This window comes from Hemitrygon akajei, chromosome 12, assembly GCF_048418815.1.
Source record: "Hemitrygon akajei chromosome 12, sHemAka1.3, whole genome shotgun sequence".
Taxonomy (NCBI): Eukaryota; Metazoa; Chordata; class Chondrichthyes; order Myliobatiformes; family Dasyatidae; genus Hemitrygon; species Hemitrygon akajei.
Genome location: NC_133135.1, coordinates 106,108,873 through 106,128,350, shown reverse-complemented (window position 1 = coordinate 106,128,350; position 19,478 = coordinate 106,108,873). Strand labels below are relative to the sequence as shown.

The following is a 19,478-nucleotide window of genomic DNA, read 5'->3' as shown; positions in this document are numbered from 1 at the left end:
TATTTGCGTAATTTGCTTTTTTTTTGTGCAGTGGGGGTTTGATGATTTTCTTTGAACAGGTCTCATGGCTGTCTGTGGAAAAGTCTTAGGCACATAGAATCCAGGGTTGATTGATAAGTTCGTGGCCTAAGGTAGAAGGAGTCAATTTTAGAAAACCTAGCACATTTATTTTTCAACATAGTCCCCTCCTACATTTACACACTTAGTCCAGCGGTTGTGGACCTCCAGAAAATGTCCACAGCACATGCAGTTCAACTCTTTGAGTGATTATGCAGAAAGTTTGAAGTTCATAACTCATCAGTTAATAACTCACTGGGGTGATTGATAAGTTTGTGGCCTAAGGTAGATGGTGATGCATTATTAACTTCAAACTTCCTGCATGATCACTGAGAGTTGACTGCACGTGTATGTAACGAGAGCTGTATAACTCGGCTCCTTCTACCTTAGGCCACAAACTTATCATTCACTCATGCTGTGGACATTTTCTGGAGGTCCAAGATCCGTATGCTCCATGACCGCTGGACTAAGTGTGTAAATGTAGGAGGGGACTATGTTGAAAAATAAATGTGCTAGGTTTTCTAAAATTGACTCCTTCTACCTTAGGCCATGAACTTATCAATCACCCCTCATGTAGCTAGGGAGACTTTTGCACTGTGGTAATTTTATGGACTGCACTGTACTGCTTCTGCAAAAAGAAAGGGATGATACACCTGATTCTGCTCAAGGTCTCTATTGTGGACTGAGAGTGCAAAGAGGTAGAGAGAGGGGAGGGAGCGGGAAGCACCAGAGAGACAATCTGTAATGATCAATAAACCAATTGTTCGGAATCAAATGACCTTGCCTGGTGTCTCAAGGCTGGCGGTGTTTGCAACCACACCGTCACCCCCACCCCTCCGACACCCCTTCTCTATCACCTGTCCCACTAGCGGCGCTCCACCCTCGCTATTCCCAGCATTTTTTGCTCCTGCCAGATTTACAAAGTCGCTCTCCAGTCCACCTGACAAATACAGTTCTGTGCAAAAATCGAAGGCTTTCTAGCTATATCAGTGTGTTTAAGAGCTTTGCACAGTGCTGTATATATTGCTTTCTGGTTCCAGCGTCTCTCTTGTCTCAGTTCCACTGAGAATGCCCCTGGCATGGCTGTGTTACTGGCAAACCCAGGCTTGGCCTTCAACTCGAACTGTTTCACAGCCTGCAGTACGTTTGAATTGGGTACCACACTCAGGTTGGAGGAGCAACACCTCATAGTCCATCTGGGTAGCCCCCAACCTGATGGCATGAACATCGGTTCTGTAAACTTCTGGTAATTGCCCCTCCCTTCCTCCCTTTCACCATTCCGCACTCCCATTTTCCTCTCTCACCCTGTCTCCTTCCCTGCCCATCACCTCCCTCTGGTTTCCCACCCCCCTCCCTTTCTTCCATGGTCTCATACCCTCTCCTATCAGATTCCCTCCCCTCCAGCCCTTTCACCAATTGACTTCCCAGCTCTTTACTTCACCCCCTCCACCCCTCCCTATTTTACCTAACACCTACCACCTTGCACTTCTTCCTCCCCTCCCCCCATCTCCTCACTCTGATTCCACCCCTCCCTTCCAGTCCTGATAGTTGTGCATTTGAGCTCTGCCGAGCCACACCGTCACGGGCATAGAGAGAGCAGAACCGTGGGCTGAGCACACCGTGGTGAACTACGTATACCTGTCTGGACACGCCCCCTGCTGACTGCTCCTGTGGCTCCTCACACAGACACCTGTATAAAGGCGATTGGAGGCACTGCTCCTCCCTCAGTCTCCAGGATGTTGTGTGATGGTCTCTTGCTGCTGACGGTGCTTTCTTCCAGCGAATAAAAGCCTATCTCGCCTCACGTCTCCGAGAGTCATTGATGGTGCATCACACACATCCCTGTGGAGTGCCAGGGTTGACTGTCAGCGAGGTGGAGACGTCGTTTCCAATCTGCACTGATCGTGGTCTCTTCCAGTGAGGAAGTCAAGAATTCAGAGGGACAGAGGCCCAGGATTTGGAGCTTGTTGATTGGAAATGAAGGTATGATTGCATTGGATACTGATCTGTAATCAATAACCAGCATCCTGATGTAGCTATTCGTGGTTTCTAGGAGACCCAAGGCCGAACGGAGAGGCACTGGAATTGTATCCACTGTAGAACTATTGCGGCGATAGGTAAATTGCATCAGGTCCAAGTCCCTGCTTAGGCAGGAGCTGATTCCGGCTAAAACTAACCTCTCAAAGCACTTCTTCACAGTGTATGTGAGTGCACCTGGCCTCAGTCAGAATTGCTTGCACTATTTGTTTAATTCGTAACTTAATAAACAGTATCTTCTTCTTTTCTGATGTCTCTCTTTTCAAGGTGGCCGAGGTCCTGTCTGAGTCCGTGATCTACAGCCGCTGCTCAGACTACATTTCTCCGCGGGCGGTGTCTTCTGGCTCCCGGGTGCACCATGGGGCCCGGCGCCCGGATATCTCCCGCTGCAGCCTAGAAGGCGTGCGCCTTCGCGGGCGAACCGGTTCCTCGCCGATGCCGCTGAACGAAGTGTCGCAGAAGATTGAAACGTGGCGACAGCAGGCGGCGTCGGAAGAATCATGCCTGCGCTCCCTTTCTTGATGGCGAGAGCGAGTCGGAGGGCCCAGGCAAGCGGGAGAGCAGGTTGTGACGTGGAAACGGCGAGCTGCTCATCTCCCGCTCTTCCTTGTTGTAGCAGCCATCTCCCTCGCTCGCGAGGAAGAGCCTGTCCGAGATGTTGAAGTGTTGGGGTGGACAGTCGTTTCTGATGGACCCTAGATCAACGCCTCTTTGGGGGCTTTGCAATTGCTTGCCTGGTGGGGCTGATGCTTTTGCTGGAGTAGGTGGGGTGAGAGGGAGGGGAGAGGGTGGATGTTCTGGATGCTGCTTGTAATTGGGAGGAGGGAGGGGCTTTGGGGGTTCTAACATTTGCCTGTCATTCATTCTTTGGGGCTTTTATTCTGTTTCGTGGATGTCCGTGGAGAGTTAAGAGTTTCAGGTTGTATGCTGACTCATTCTCTGATATTAAATGGTACAAATGCAATCATTGTTGTCATTGTTATGCATTGCACCGTAGTGCTGCTACAGAGCAACCAATTTCATGACGTATCTCAGTGAGAAAAACCCAGTTTTAAACTCCAGGCAAGGCTGGGCAGTGAGGAGAGTGTCTGCGAGACCCTGACAAACAGGGGAGATCTGCAGAAGGAGTGGTGACCAGGGAAAAGACAGGCAGTGTGTCGCCCGGATCGAGACGGATCCACTGAACCGCTGCGCCCTTTTGGAAACACATTCCGATTTGGGAAGGCCGAGTACGGGCCAGAAGCAGCCCAGAGCGTATCGCTGTGGCGGGACCTGGCTCCGAGTGCGGGGTTGACCCAGTGCTCGGAAAATTTAAATGCCAGGCCAGATGGACTGAAGGCAAGAGTCGAGTGAGTTCAGCTCGGTGATGTTTTACTCCGCTCTCCTGCGAACTTGCTTCGGCTGCTATGCGCTCCGTGTCTGTAAGTTTCACGGTGATTTGCCCTGCTATACGTTGAGCTGAAACTGAGGCCAAGGGCCTACGCCAGCTGTTCTAGGCTCTGGGCTCCGGGCTCCGGGCTCTGGGCTCTGGGTTCTGGGTTCCGGGTTTCAGGCTCTGGGCTCTGGGCTCTGGGTTCCGGGCTCTGGGCTCTGGGCTCTGGGCTCTGGGCTCCGGGCTCTGGACTCTGGGTTCCAGGCTCTGGGCTCTGGGTTCCAGGCTCTGGGCTCCAGGCTCTGGGCTCCGGGTTCTGGGTTCCAGGCTCTGGGCTCTGGACTCTGGGCTCCGGGCTCTGGACTCTGGGTTCCAGGCTCTGGGCTCTGGGTTCCAGGCTCTGGGCTCCAGGCTCTGGGCTCCGGGTTCTGGGTTCCAGGCTCTGGGCTCTGGACTCTGGGCTCTGGACTCTGGGCTCCGGGCTCTGGACTCTGGACTCTGGGCTCTGGGCTCCGGGCTCTGCACTCTGGGCTCCGGGCTCTGGGCTCTGGGCTCTGGGTTCCGGGTTCCAGGTTCCAGGCTCTGGGCTCTGGGCACCGGGTTCCAGGCTCTGGGCTCTGGGCTCTGGGTTCCAGGCTTTGGACTCTTGGGCTCCGGGTTCCAGGCTCTGGGCTCTGGGCTCTGGGTTCCAGGCTCTGGACTCTGGGCTCCGGGCTCTGGACTCTGGGCTCTGGGCTCCGGGCTCTGGACTCTGGGCTCTGGGCTCTGGGTTCCGGATTCCGGGTTCCAGGCTCTGGGCTCTGGGCACCGGGTTCCAGGCTCTGGGTTCCAGGCTTTGGACTCTGGGCTCCGGGTTCCAGGCTCTGGGCTCTGGGTTCCAGGCTCTGGACTCTGGGCTCCGGGCTCTGGACTCTGGGCTCTGGGCTCTGGGTTCCGGGTTCCAGGTTCCAGGCTCTGGGCTCTGGGCACCGGGTTCCAGGCTCTGGGCTCTGGGCTCTGGGTTCCGGGTTCCGGGTTCCAGGCTCTGGGCTCTGGGTTCCAGGCTCTGGGTTCCGGGTTCCGGGTTCCAGGCTCTGGGCTCCGGGTTCCAGGCTCTGGACTCTGGGCTCCGGGCTCTGGACTCTGGGCTCTGGGCTCTGGGTTCCGGGTTCCGGTTTCCAGGCTCTGGGCTCTGGACTCTGGGCTCCGGGTTCCAGGCTCTGGGCTCTGGGTTCCGGGTTCCGGGTTCCAGGCTCTGGGCTCTGGGTTCCGGGTTCCGGGTTCCAGGCTCTGGGCTCTGGACTCTGGGCTCTGGGTTCCAGGCTCTGGGCTCTGGGCTCTGGGTTCCAGGCTCTGGACTCTGGGCTCTGGGTTCCAGGCTCTGGACTCTGGGCTCCGGGTTCCAGGCTCTGGACTCTGGGCTCCTGGTTCCAGGCTCTGGACTCTGGGCTCCGGGTTCCAGGCTCTGGGCTCTGGGCTCTGGGTTCCGGGTTCCGGGTTCCAGGCTCTGGGCTCCGGGTTCCAGGCTCTGGACTCTGGGCTCTGGGCTCTGGACTCTGGGCTCTGGGTTCCGGGTTCCAGGTTCCGGGCTCCAGGCTCCGGGCTCTGGGTTCCGGGTTCCGTGCTCCGGGTTCTGGGCTCTGGTCTCTGGGCTCCGGGCTTTGGGCTCCAGGCTCTGGGCTCTGGGCTCTGGGCTCTGGGCTCTGGGTTCCGGGCTTTGGGCTCTGGGTTCTGGGCTTCGGGCTCTGGGCTCTGGGCTCTGGGCTCCGGGCTTTGGGTTCCAGGCTCTGGGCTCTGGGCTCTGGGTTCTGGGTTCTGGGCTTCGGGTCTATGGACTCAATCTGATTTGGAATGCTCTTGTTTGCTCTTATTGTTTGCATGATTTGCATTTTATTCTTTTTCTCTGAGCGTCTTTTTAAAAAAATGCGTTCTTCCATGTTTTTTGCTTTGTGACTGCCCGTAAGACGTATCTCAAGGTTATATAATTTAAACATACTTTGATAATGAATGTACTTTCAACTTTTGAACTTTGGTATTGATTCGGACTGGCTGAAAAGCTGTGAATGGCAGCCAGTATCTGTGTACTTCCCTCACCTCTGCCACTTCACATGTGTAAACTTGCACATTCTGGAAGCTTCCCAGATCTGACAAAAATAGCCACAAGTGATTCTGCAGATGCTGGAAATCCAGAACAACACACACAAAGCTGGAGGAACTCAGCAGGTCAGGCAGCGTCGATGGAGAAGAGTTCCTTCATCAGCCTTCATCATGAAACACTCACAGACACACACACACACACACACACACACACACAGATACAGACACAGACGCACACACATACACACACACGCACACACACATACACACACACGCACACACACACATACACACACACATACACACACACATACACACACTCGCACACACACATACACACACACATACACACACACAGACGCACACACACATACACACACAGACACAGACACACACACACACACACACACACAGACACACGCACACACACAGAAACACAGAGACATATAGACATACACACACATGCACACACAGATATACATACACACAGACACACACACACCCAGACACACACACAGACACACAGACACACACACAGACATATAGACATACACACACACGCACACACAGACATACACATATTCACACACACACAGACACACACGCACACACACACGCACGCATGCACACATACACATACACACAGATACACACAAACACAGACACGCACATACAGACATAGACAGGCATGCAGGTAGTATATATATTTTGAACTTCAAACTATGTTTGATGGTCTTACAGGTAAAGCATTGAAAGGAGAACAGAGGGTCACACCGATAGATTTTGATGAGAGGTCAGATAGAGAGCAGAAGGGGTTGGATGAATCTTTGAATGTACATGGCTATGAGACACAACGACCCTTACCATGATATTCCGCAGGTCAACCAGATCGATGATGGCCTCGTTCAAACACCCGATTGTGCCCCGAGCCATCGCCATGACAACACACAGCGGGAGACAACAGTAGTACTGACTCATCATGTCTGGCTCTTCAGGGTTGGCCGCTAAGTACTGGGGATGCCTCAGGAATGTTTCCACTTCTCCACACAATTGCCCGTCTCCCGCCAGCAGGCTTCATCTTCTGAAAAGCAAACCAACCATCAGCAATGAATTCAGAGTAGAGGCCTGGGCCTAGCATTAATTTTGAAAGGACTTGAATATAAAAATGAGTATGAGTTGCTGAGGCTTTATAAGGCACTGGTGAGGCATCATACGGACACCTTATCTAAGAAAGGATGTGCTGGCGTTCCAGGGCAGGTTGATGAGAAAGATTCCAGGAATGAAAGGTATGAGGACTCTTTGATGGTTCTGGGCCTGTGCTCACTAGAGTTTAAAGGAAAGGGTGAGGGGTATTCCATTTGAAACCTATCGAATATTGATGGATGGGGGAGAGAGAGAATGTTTCCTATAATGGAGGAGTCCAGGAGCAGAGGACCAGAGTAGAGGGGTGTTAGGGAGGAGGTAAGGTGGAATTTCTTGAGCCAGAGAGTGGTGAATCTGTGGAATTCATTGCCACAGGCAGCTGTGGAGGCCAAGTCTTTCAGGCAGAGATTGATAGATTCTTGACTGGTCAGGGCATGAAGGCACCCAGGGAGAAGGATGGTCAGCACATGAAGGGATTGGGGCTGAGAGGGAAATAGGTCAGCCATGATAAAATAGCGGAGCGGACTCCGAGGGGCAAATGGCCAAATACTGTTCCCATATCTTGTGGTCTTTTGGAACGTCACTCACAGGGAGTCTGAGATCCCCACATTCAGTAACTTGTTTCATTGCCTAGAAAGAAGTTGGGTGACAGCACTGATTGTGCATTCAGACTGAACTGACTGTGGACTTCAGAACGGGAAAGACACCCCTCCTCATCGAAAGGATTAGAAGTGAAAAGAGTGAGAATTTTCAAGTTCCGACATGTCAATATCTCTGAGGATCTATCCAGGGCCCAACTTATTGATGCAGCTACAAAGAAGGCAAGACAGCATCTGTGTTGCATTAGGAGATTGAGGAGATTTTGTATGTCTCAGAAAACACTCAAAAATTTCTGCAGATGTGCTGTGGAGAGCATTCTAACAGGCTGCATCACCATCTGGTGTGGGGGTGGTGGAGCTTCTGCACAGGATTGAAATAAGCTTCAGAGAGTTGTAAACTCAGTCAGCTCCGTCATGGGCACCGGCCTCTGTAATATCCAGGGAAACTTCCAGGAACGAAGCCTCAGAAAGGCAGCGTCCATCATTAAGGACCCTCATCACCCAGATAATGCCTTGTTCTCATGGCTACCATCAGGGAGGAGGTACAGGAGCCTGAAGACACACACTCAGCGATTCAGGAACAGCTTCTTCCCCTCTGCCATCAGGGAGGAGGTACAGGAGCCTGAAGACACACACTCAGCGATTCAGGAACAGCTTCTTCCCCTCTGCCATCAGGGAGGAGGTACAGGAGCCTGAAGACACACACTCAGTGATTCAGGAACAGCTTCTTCCCCTCTGCCATCAGGGAGGAGATACAGGAGCCTGAAGACACACACTCAGTGATTCAGGAACAGCTTCTTCCCCTCGGCCATCCGATTTCCGAATGGACATTGAATCCATCAACACTACCTCACTACTTTTTTATTTCTGTTTTTGCACTACTTGTCTAATGTAACTATTTAATATATATACTTAATATAACTGAGTTTTTTCTCTATTATTATGTATTGCATTGTACTGCTGCGCAAAGCCAACAAATTTCATGACATACGGCAGTGATATTTATCACGACTTTGAAACCACGCTCTGCTAAATATGATGTTGGGAAGGCAATGAAGAACATCTTGACCTTTTTCCACAATGCAGGATAGTATTCAGAGATTTCTTTCTGCACATGGGCTGTTTTGTGTTTTTGTGTGTAGTTTTTCCCTGACTCTGTTGTGCAAAAAAAGATTCTCAACTTTGTAGCTGCTGACATGTACGTATTCGATAATAAATTTACTTTGAACTTTGAACATCTGTCGTTACCAAAATCAAACGTCTACCCGCGGGAGTTTAAAAGAATGAGGGGAGGGGGCATCTCATTAAAACCAATCGAATATTAAAAGGTCTAGAATAGACGTGGAGCAACATGGACGAGACGCTGGTGAAGTTTTCAGCCCGAAACCTCGACTATTTATTCCCCCTCCATTGATGCTGCTTGTCCTGCTGAGTTCCTCCAGAAGGTGGCCACTAGTCCGGACCTCGGAACGAAGTGTCCAGTTTCCCACCGTGAGATGATCACGCAGAAGCCGGTCCCCAGGATTTGTCCAGAAGGACTTCAGGGCACCTGGGCCCCACCTTGAAGATACACTGGTTTAGACTGGTGGTGGGTGGTTTCCAGTTGCATTGCTTAGACAGGGATTTGAACAAGCACAAGGATACAAAGGGATTCCCAACCTAGGATCCATTCACCCCTCAGTTAAGAGTAGGGGTGCATAGCATAGAAAAGGTTGGGAACCCCTTGTTTAGAGGGATACGGGCCAATGGATTAGCTCAGACAGGCATGGCTAAGAGGAGTTCAAAAATTTGGAATGTGAACAAATATGAAACCACCCACAGACTGTGAACATTCCCCGTGATCACCAGGCAGTTGCTTGCTCCTGTAAGTGTCTTTTGTTATTCAATACTTTAAGATCATAAGACAGGTGTTCTTAACATGGAGTCCATGAACCCCTTGGGGGTAAAAGTACTTCAAAATATGCGGCCTGGAAGACTGGCGCAGGGTGCCAGGCGTTTGCAGCTCTGGAGGTTGGTGGTCCGGAGACCCGAGTTCTTTGGGCACGGAGCTCGGAAAAAGCAACACAACAGACTTTGAACACCATAAACCAGCAAGTTGTTTCGTTATGTCTCCCCTCTCACTGTGAAACAGGGACGCCTCTTTTTCCTTTATGAGGGAGGGAGGGAGGGAGAGAGAGAGAGAGAGAGAGCTTGAGTCGAATTACTGGGTGAACAAGTAGTCTTTGGGGTTCTGCAAGTTGGTGACTTTATAGATGCTTTGCTGCACGCCTGAGTGCTCTTGGGGGTGTCGATGTTTTTTTGCTGGTGGAGGGGGGGGGACTGTCGCTTTGCTGCCGCTTATGCGCAGGAGGGGGGAGCTGGGGGGGGTCTTTGGGGTTCTAACATTTAACTGTCATTCATTCTTCGGGGCACTCCTCTGCTTTCGTGGATGTTTGCCAAGAAAAAGAATTTCACGATGTGTATTGTATACATTTCTCCGACATTAAATGTACCTATTGAACGTAAATTACTGTAGTTATTACATCTGCCGCTGGATTGAATGTGATCGCAGTCTTACTGTCTGCAGGTACCTTTGCGACATAGCTGGCCAACTATACCCCCTACAGCCCCTTGCGGCAACAAATTCCACAGATTCACTGCTCTCTGGCTAAAGAATATTGGAGTCCATTATTTAAGGATGAGATTTCAGGGTGCTTGGAGGCACATGATAAAGTAGGCCAAAGTCAGCATGGTTTCCTTAAGGGAAAATCTTGTCTGACAAATCTGTCGGAATCATTTGAAGAAATAACGAGCAGGACAGAGAAAGGAGAATTGGTAGATGTTGTGTACTTGGAATTTCAGAAGGTCTTTGACAAGGTACTACACATGAGGCTGCTTAACAAGATAAGGGCCAATGGTATTACAGGAAAGATGGGGACATGGATAGAAGACTGGCTGATTGGCAGGAGGCAAAAAGTGGGAATAAAGGGAGCCTTTTCTGGTTTGTTGCAGGTGACTAGTGGTGTTCCATGGAGGTCTGTGTTGGGACTGCTTCTGTTCATGTTATATGTCAACGACTTGGATGACAGAATTGATGGCTTTGTGGCCAAGTTTGTGGATGACACGAAGATAGGTGGAGGGGCAACAGGATTCGGGAGTCCTTGTGCAGGATTCGCTAAAGATTAGCTTGCAAATTGATTTGGTGGTAAGGAAGGCCAATGTGAGGTATTCATTCCAAGAAGACTAGAATATAAAAAACAAGGATTTAATGCTGGGGATTTATATGGTGTTGGTCAGATCACAGAAACAGTACTGTGAGCAGTTTTGGGCCTCTTATCTAAGAATAGATGTGCTGGCATTGGAGAGGGAGGAAAGCAGGTTTATGAAAATGATCCTGAGAATGGAAGGGTTATTTAATGAAGAGTGTTTGATGGCTCCGGGTCTGTACTCACTGGAGTTTAAAAGAATGACGGGGGATCTCATTGCAACATATTGAATATTGAAAGGCCTGGATAGAGTGGTGTGTTGGCGCGTGGCCTAGTGGGCAAGGCATCAGACTAGTAACCTGAAGGTCACCGGTTCGAGCCTCAGCTGAGGCAGCGTGTTTGTGTCCTTGAGCAAGGCACTTAACAACACATTGCTCTGCGACGACGCCGGTGCCAAGCTGCTTGGGTCCTAGTGCCCTTCCCTTGGACAACATCGGTGGTGTGGAGAGGGGAAGGCCTGCAGCTTGGGCAACTGCCGGTCTCCCATACAACCCTGCCCAGGCCTGCACCCTGGAAACTCCAGGCGCAGATCCACGGTCTCTCGAGACTGACGGATGCCACACACACGATAGAGTGGAGGTGGAGAAGATGTTTTCTATGGTGGGGAAGTCTAGGATAAGAGAGCACAACCTCAGATAAGAAGGACATCCCTTTAGAACAGAGATAAGGGAAAATCCCCAGGGAAAACACAGACAACCAGGAGCTGGTGGACGTGGAGATGGTGATTTCGTTAGTTTAGGACTAGAGGGCATAGCCACAGAATAAAGGGATATCAGAACAGAAATGAGGAGGAACTTCTTTAGACAGACAGTGCTGAATCTGTGGAATTCATTGCCACAGACAGCTGTGGAGGCCAAGTCATTGGGTGTATTTAAAGAGGAGGTTGATAGATTCTTGGTTAGTCCGGATGTCAAAAGTTATGAGGAGAAGGCAGAAGAATGGTTTTAAGAGGGATAATATATCAGCCATGATAGAATAGTGGAGAAGATTTGAAGGGCCAAATGGCCTAATGCTGCTCCTATGTCTTATCATCTCATCTTTCTATTAAAGCAAAAAGTTTCACTAGAGAACCTCCTCTGTCTGCCACTTGAACTTAACACCTTTAGCTCTCTCTATTACCGTGTTAGGTTCTTCCGCTGAACATCACGGAACTTGTACGTGCAAAGTGAGCGGGCAGGAAGTCCCATGCACTCTGCATATTTCACTGTTTTAAAAAATATCTTTCAGCCTAAAAGAATGACCTGTTGCTTTAACTTTATTTCTCTGTATTACCAGCACAAAGTTTGCCTCATTACAGTGAAGAACTGTTGTAAAGCTGAATGGAAATCAGCCAAGCTTGACAGAGTTCTCTTCCAAGAATTTAGTTTAAGTCAACAAATTCTTTTCTGCGCTCTTAGCAACAGGGGTATTGGTAATCTCCCCAGTAAGGTTTAAGAAGTTATCTCACACGCCCATATTTTCTTGGAACATTTCGAGCCTTTGGAAAATTGTATGATTTAGTAGGAGGTATTATTTACCCTTTGCTCATGAATCATTACAATCCGAGCCAAGGTCTTTTTTGCAGAATTTATGGATTTCTAAGGAAGCTGACACAAATTCTCTGTAGGGTCCCTGCTACATCCCACCAAGCACACTCCATTGTCTGGTTTGATTCAAGTTTCAACGATTCAAAGTGCATTAATTATCAAAAGTTTGTCCGCAATATACAACCCTGAGATTCGTCTTCCCCACAGACAGCCACGAAACAAAGAAACAGCAGTTCAAAGAAAAAAAATCAAACCCCCCCCCCCACACACACACACACACCAACCTGCAAAGACAAAACAAATCATGCCTATGGTAAAAACGAGCAAAAAACACAGAATACAAAACATCAACCAACAAAGACGTCGAGAGGTCGGATCCACAAAATTCAGGCCAGTTCAACCCAGTACGATGGCAGAAACTTCTTCTGTGGGTTTTTGTGTTTTTTGTATTCCGACAGAAAGTGATTCCAAGAATTCCTGTTCTCCTGGAACATTCTACCTCAAAAAGAACATCCAAAATTCCATAGCCAGAAACCTTAAAGTCACTCCTGCTGCTGTTTCCTGAATTTATGGACTACCTGAGGGGAACAGGCTGTCGAGCTGTGTCTATCAGCCATTCCCAGAAAATCCTTTCCACCTCCAAGATGCCAGCAGATTCCATTAGCCCCCTAGGAGCTGAGCAACTGCCCTCTGGCAATCTTTGTAATTTCTAGATTGGCCTAAACCATCACACAACTCCAATAGGTGCCTCAATCCATGCCTGGCTGTCCATCTGCCAACTGAAGCCCCCAGTATTTACTTAATTATCCTCTGGTACCAAGAACATGGACACCCATATGGTCCCATGATCTATGGATACCCATAACACCGGAAGATGTTGGGGTGGAACTGGTGACCCGTGTTTAATTCCCGCCGCTGCCTGTAAGGAGTTTGTACGTTCTCCCTGTGACCACGTGGGTTTCCTCCAGGTGCTCCGGTTTCCTCCCACAGTCCAAACACCTACTAGTTGGTTTGTTAATTGGTCATTGTAATTTGTCCCATAATTAGGTTAGCGTTAAATCGGGAGATTGCTGGGCAGCACGGCATGAAGGGCCCAAAGAGCCTGTTCCACACTGTATCTCAACAAATAAATATAGGGGCAGAATTAGGCCATTCAGCCCATTGAGTCTGCTATCTCATTCAAGCATTTTTCTTTTCTCAATTCCATTCTCCAATTAACTCCCTTACTAATCAAGAACCTATCTGCCTCTGCCTTAAATAGATCCAATGACTTGGCCTCCACAGCCCTCTGTAGCAAATGAATTGGATGCACCGCACTCTGACTAACGAAATTTCTCCTCACCTCTGTTCTGATATCCCTTTACTCTGAGGTTGTGCCCTCTAGTCCTAGACTCTCCCACTAATGGAAGCTCATCCCCATGTCCACCATCAGTATTTGCCCAGGGCTATGGTAATGACAGATGCCCTCACGCTCACCCAGTGATCTGCACCAGCTAGACCTGGTGTAAGATCTCTGACTTACTCCCCAAAGTGGATTCCCAATTCAAAGGTTCACAGGTTCATTTTAATATCACAGAAATAACTCAGTCAGAACGCTGGTTTCCAACCTCCCAGGGTCTGAGAACGGTGAGACTGCTCCCTTAAAACACTCAGATCTGGGAATAGCTATTCCCAAGTGCAGATACACCACAAGCTAATGAGGTGAACAAAAATGTTCGTAACACGTTCATTTTGATATCAGAGCATATATACAGCATACAACCTGAAATCCCTACTTCTCACAGACATCCACAGAACAAGAACCCACATCGAAGCATCACAGTCCAAAGACCCCCCTCCCTTCACACAAGCAGCAGCGAGAGCATTGACCCCCCCTTCACCCCTCACCCAGGCGGAAGCACCGACACCCTCCCTCCGCCACCCCCACCATGCAAGCAACAGCAGAAGCTCCCTCCAAAGATACCCAAATTCAGAATCCATCCAAAAATATGGTCCATAACCCAGCACTTCAGGATCTCAGCTACGCTCTCCCGCACCAACGAGGGGCAGAAAGGTATCTCTCCCGCAACAACAAGAGCGGAGGCCGGCAACTCGCTCTTCTGCACCGCTTCTCCAAGCCCCCCCCCCCCCCCCCAACTCAATCTCCGTCAAAAGAGAGGAAGAGAGAAAAGGATCGCCTGGGGCCTTCCTCCAGTAGCAGCTGGTGATTAGGAAACATCCCGCCTCTTGTGTTGTTGTTCAGAGATCAGATTAGAAAAAAGGTTTGTAAGATTAGTTATGAAGTCCAAATGGCTAAATTTCAAAGTAAGAGGAAACAATTAGTCTTATCACTACTGAGACATGATAAACTATCGGAACAGTTCTTGCATACTGCAGTAGGATAAAAAGAGAAACCTTGAAGTTGTGAGATGCTCTGTTTTCAAGTTCTTTTGTGTTAATACCAATAGCTTGTCCTAGTTCAGCCGCATGGACGCTATGAGCAAGGAATCTCACCAGCGCTCCTGCTTCCTCAGGAGGCTAACGGGATTCAGTACATATCCCATTAGACTTTCGCCAATTTCCTTTTACACATATGTACCACAGGATGGGGTGGCGGAGTGGAGATGCCTCTCTACCCAAGGAGGTGTAAGGCGCTCCTTCCCTCTGCCAGCCTGCAGGTCACCCTTAGACAAGGTGTAGCACCTTCTTAGGCACCCCCCCCCCCCCCCGCCCCCACCAATCACGGTCATGCGAAGCCAGGGGAGCAGTTGGTGGATGGTCGTATGAGCAGTTGGTGTATATCACAAGTCCTGGTTATGTGACCACTGACGCCAGGCAGACAATCTCTGAAGAGTATTGATTATGGCTAGGGCCATCCATCTTGTAAAGACACTGCCCAGAAGAAGGCAAACCACTTCTGCGGAAAAATTTGCCAAGAACAATCGTGGTTATGGATGTCATACGACACAGCACATACACTGCCTATAAGAAGTATTCACTCCCCTCGGAAGTTTTCATATTTTACTGTTTTACAATATTGAATCACAGTGGATGTAATTTGGCTTTTTTTTACACTGATCGACAGAAAAAGACTCTCATGTCAACAGAACTTTACAAAGTAATCAAAATTAATTACAAATAAAAACACAAATTAATTGATCGCATAAGTGTTCACCCCCGCCTTTAATACAACACACACACATCACTGGTGCAGCCAATAGGTTTCAGAAGTCACATAATTAGTTAAATGGATATCATCCGTGTGCAGTCACGGTGTTTCAACTGACTGTAGTAAAAATACACCTGTATCTGGAAGGTCCAACTGCTGACGAGTCAGTATCCTGGCAAAAACTACACCATGAAGACAAAATAACACACCAAGTAACTTCCCAAAACGGTTATTGAAAAGCACACATCAGGAGATGGATACAAGAAAATTTCCAAGTCACTGAATATCGTTTGGAGTACAGTTAAGTCAATCATCAAGAAATGGAAAGAATATGGCACAGCTGTAAATCTGCCTAGAGCAGACCATCCTCACAAACTGAGTGACCGTGCAAGAAGGGGACTGGTGAGGGAGGCCACCAAGAAACCTGTGACAACTCCGGAGGAGTTACAAGCTTCAGTGGCTGAGATGGGAGAGACTGTGCAAACAACAACTGTTGCCTGGGTGATTCACCAGTCACAGCTTTATGGGAGAGTGACAAAGAGAAAGCCACTGTTGAAAAATCTCACATGAAATCTCAGCTAGACTTCGCCAGAAGGCATGTGGGAGACTCTGAAATCAGCTGGAAGAAGGTTCTACGGTCTGGTGAAACCGAAATCGAGCTTTTTGGCCATCACATTAAGCACTATGTTTGGCATAAGCCAAATACCGCATTTCATCAAAAACACACCATCCCTGCCCTGAAGCATGGTGGTGGCTGCATCATGCTCTGGGGAGGCTTCACTGCAGCAGGCCCTGGAAAGTTTGTGAAGGTAGAGGGTAAAATGAATACAGCAAGATGCAGGGAGATGCTCGAGGAAAACCTGACTCCAATCTGGAAGAAGTCTGTGACGTGGGAAAAGATTGGTTTTCCAGCAAGACAATAACCCAAAGCATCAAGCCGATGCCACATAGAAATAGCTTAAAAACTACAAAATTAATGCCCTGGGGTGGCCAAGTCAGGGTCCAGACCTCAATCAAATTGAGAATTTGTGGCTGGACTCGAAAAGGGCTGTTCACTCACGATCCCCATGCAATTTGCCACAAAGCTTGGGCAGTTTTGTAAAGAAGAATGGGGAAAATTGCAGTGTCCAGATGCGCAAAGCTGATAGAGACCCATCCACACAGGCTCGAGGCTGTAATTGCTGCCAAAGCTGCATCTACTGAACACTGACATGAAAGGGTTGGATACTAATGCAACCAATTATTTTGTGTTTAATAATTGTAACACATTTAAAACAACTTGTAGACATCTGTTTTCACTTTAACACAAAAGAGTCTTTTCTGTCGATAAGTGTCAAAAAAACCAAATTAAATCCACTGTGATTCAATGTTGTAAAACGATAAAACATGAAAACTTCCGGGCGGGCGGGGCGGGGGGGGGGATGAAGACTTTTCAGAGGCACTGTAATGATGATGGCTCAGCATCACAACTTGGTCTGGCATCTGCTCTGCCCACGACTTGCAGACCCGTGGATGCACCCGAGAAACCCGCCTGCCCTCCAGTGACTCAGCCTCAACTTGCCGCTCCGCGGTGAAGCAGACGACATAATCAGAGACACTTTCCACCCCGTTCATTCGCTCTTCTCCAACCCTCTGATCATGCGAAAGGTACAAAGGGTTGGGGATACATGTACGAACAGGCTTAAGGACAACTTCTATCCTGCTGTCATCAGACTCTTAAACGGACCTCTTGTACAGCCAATATGAACTCCTGAGCTCTCATTCTATCTTGCACGTTATCTGATTAACTGCCGTGCTCATTCTCTGCGAGTGTGACCCCAGTCTCAGGGTGAAGCGGTAACACCCTACTTTCCATCGGTGTAGCCCCCAACCCGATGGCATGAATACAGATTTCCACTTCCGGACATGAAAAATTTTCAAGGGGTGGAAACAATACCATCACACACAAGTTGCTGGAGGAACTCAGCAGAGGCCAGGCAACATCTGTGTAAAGAGAATGAACAGTTGATGTTTTGGACCGGTACCCTTCTTCAGCACTGAAAAGGAAGGGGGAGAATGCCGGAATAAAAATGTGGGGAGAGGGGAAGGAGGTTAGCTGGAAGGTGATAGGTGAAGGCAGGTGGGTGGGAAAGGTAAAGGGCTGCAGAAGAAGGAATCTGATAGGAGAGGAGAGTGAACCATAGGAGAAAGGGAAGGAGGAGGAGACCCAGGGGTAGTGATAGGCAGATGAGAAGAGGCAAGGGTCCAGAGTGGGAACTAGAAGAAGGGAATGGGAGTGAAAATTTAGTTTACCAGAAGCAGAAATTGATACACATGCCATCAGATTGGAGGCTACCCAGACAGAGGCTCGTTCAACCTCACAGCACCAAGATTTGCAAGGAAGAAGTCTAAATGGCAATGCAGAAAAATTAATCCTTCGTGACCTGTTGCACTTCATGGTTTTGTAAGCATGTTGTCAACCAGCAGCACGTAGTTTGGTGCTCTGCAATTGCCAAGAAAATTTAACTAGGACAAAGTGGGGGAACACTTACTTGCATGCAGAGAATGTCAGTGGAATACAATGAGTACTTTGGTTGAGTATTTACCAAGGATAAAAGTGCGAAGGATCAAGAAATCAGTGCTGAGTTTATGACTATGTTAGGGCATTCTGAGGTCAAGGAGGAGGAAGTGTTGGATTTCCCAATGTATTAAGGAGGATAGGTCTCCAGAGCCTGGTGAAATTTACCCACATCATTGAAGGAGGCAAGAGGCAAGAGACGAGATTGACCAGAAGACATAGGAGCAGAATTGGGCCGTTTGGCCCATCAAGTCTACACTGCCATTTCATCATGGCTGATCCAATTTTCCTCTCATTCCAGTCTCCAGCCTTCTCCCTTCATGCACTGACCAATGAAGAATCTATCAACTGCTCCCTTAAATATACAAACAGACTTGACCTCCACAGATGCCTGTGGCAAAGATGTCCACAGATTCACTCCTCTCTGGCTAAAGAAATCCCTCCTCTTCTCTGCTCTAAATGGACACCCCTACTCTGAGACTCTGTCCCCCTGGCGGTAGAGACTCCCTCCATAGGAAACATCCTTTCCACATCAACTCTATCAAGAACGTTCACCATTTGATAGGTTTCAATTAGGTCACTCCTCATTCTTCTGAATTCCAATGAATACAAGTCCAGAGCCAGCAAGCATTCTTCATATGACAAGCTATTCAATCCTTGAATCATTTTTGTGAACCTCCTTTGAACTCTTTCTAGTTTCAGCACATCCTTTTAAGCTAAGAGGCCCAAAACTGCTCAGAATACACCAAGTGAGGCCTCATCAGTGCTTTATAAAGCCTCAACGTTACATCCTTACTTGTATATTCTAGTCCTCTTGAAATGAATGCTGATATTGTATTTACCTTCCTCACCACAGGCTCAACCTGAAAATTAACCTTCAGGGAATCCTGCACAAGCACTCCCAAGTCCCTCTGCACCTCAGTTTTTTGTATTTTCTCTCCATTTAGAAAATAGTCAACCCTTTCATTTCTTTTACCAAAGTGCATGACCATACACTTCTCGACACTGTATTCAATATGCCACTTTTTTCCCCATTCTCCTAATCTATCCAAGTCCTTCGGTAGCCTGTCTGCTTGCTCAAAACTACAGCCCCTCCACCTATCTTCATATCGTCTGGAAACTTTGCAACAAAGCCATCAACACCATCAGGCAAATCATTAACATATAACGTATAAAGAATCAGTCCTAACACAGACCCCTGTGGAACAACACTAGTCACCAGCAGCCAACCAGAAAAGGCCCACTTTATTCCCACTCTTTACCTCCTGCCAGTCAGCCACTGCTTTATCCATGCTAGGATCTTCCCTGTAATACCGTGGGCTCGTGGCTTGTTAAGCAGCCTCACGTGTGGCACCTTGTCAAAGTTCTTCTGAACATCCAAATATACATCAACTGATTCTCCTTTGTCTATCTTTCTTTTTATTTCTTCAAATGATTCCGACAGATTTGTCAGGCAAGATTTCCCCTTGAGGAAACCATGCTGACTACGGTCTATTTTATCACGTGCTTCCAAGTACCCCGAAATCACATCCTTAAGAATCAGCTCCAATGTCTTCCCAACCTCTGAGGTCAGACTAACTGGCCTATAATTTCCATTCTTCTAAACTCTCTCCCTTCTTGAAGAATGGAGAGACATTTTCAATGTTCTAGTCTTCCAGAACCATTCCAGAATCCAGTGATTCTTGAAAAAATATTACTAATGTCTCCACAATCCCTTC

At 48.4% G+C, this 19,478-nt stretch overlaps 1 protein-coding gene across 3 annotated transcripts in view; it reads right to left on the bottom strand.

Annotated features, from left to right (window-relative positions):
* il15l (interleukin 15, like) overlaps window positions 1-19,478 on the bottom strand; it is a 98,425-nt gene that overhangs the window by 39,539 nt on the left and 39,408 nt on the right. For all 3 annotated transcript variants that reach the window (XM_073063783.1, XM_073063785.1, XM_073063784.1), the window contains one exon: window positions 6,407-6,623. In XM_073063783.1, coding sequence (XP_072919884.1) covers window positions 6,407-6,523 — 117 coding nt within the window. In that variant the 5' untranslated portion in view covers window positions 6,524-6,623. The remainder of the gene's footprint in view (window positions 1-6,406; window positions 6,624-19,478) is intronic.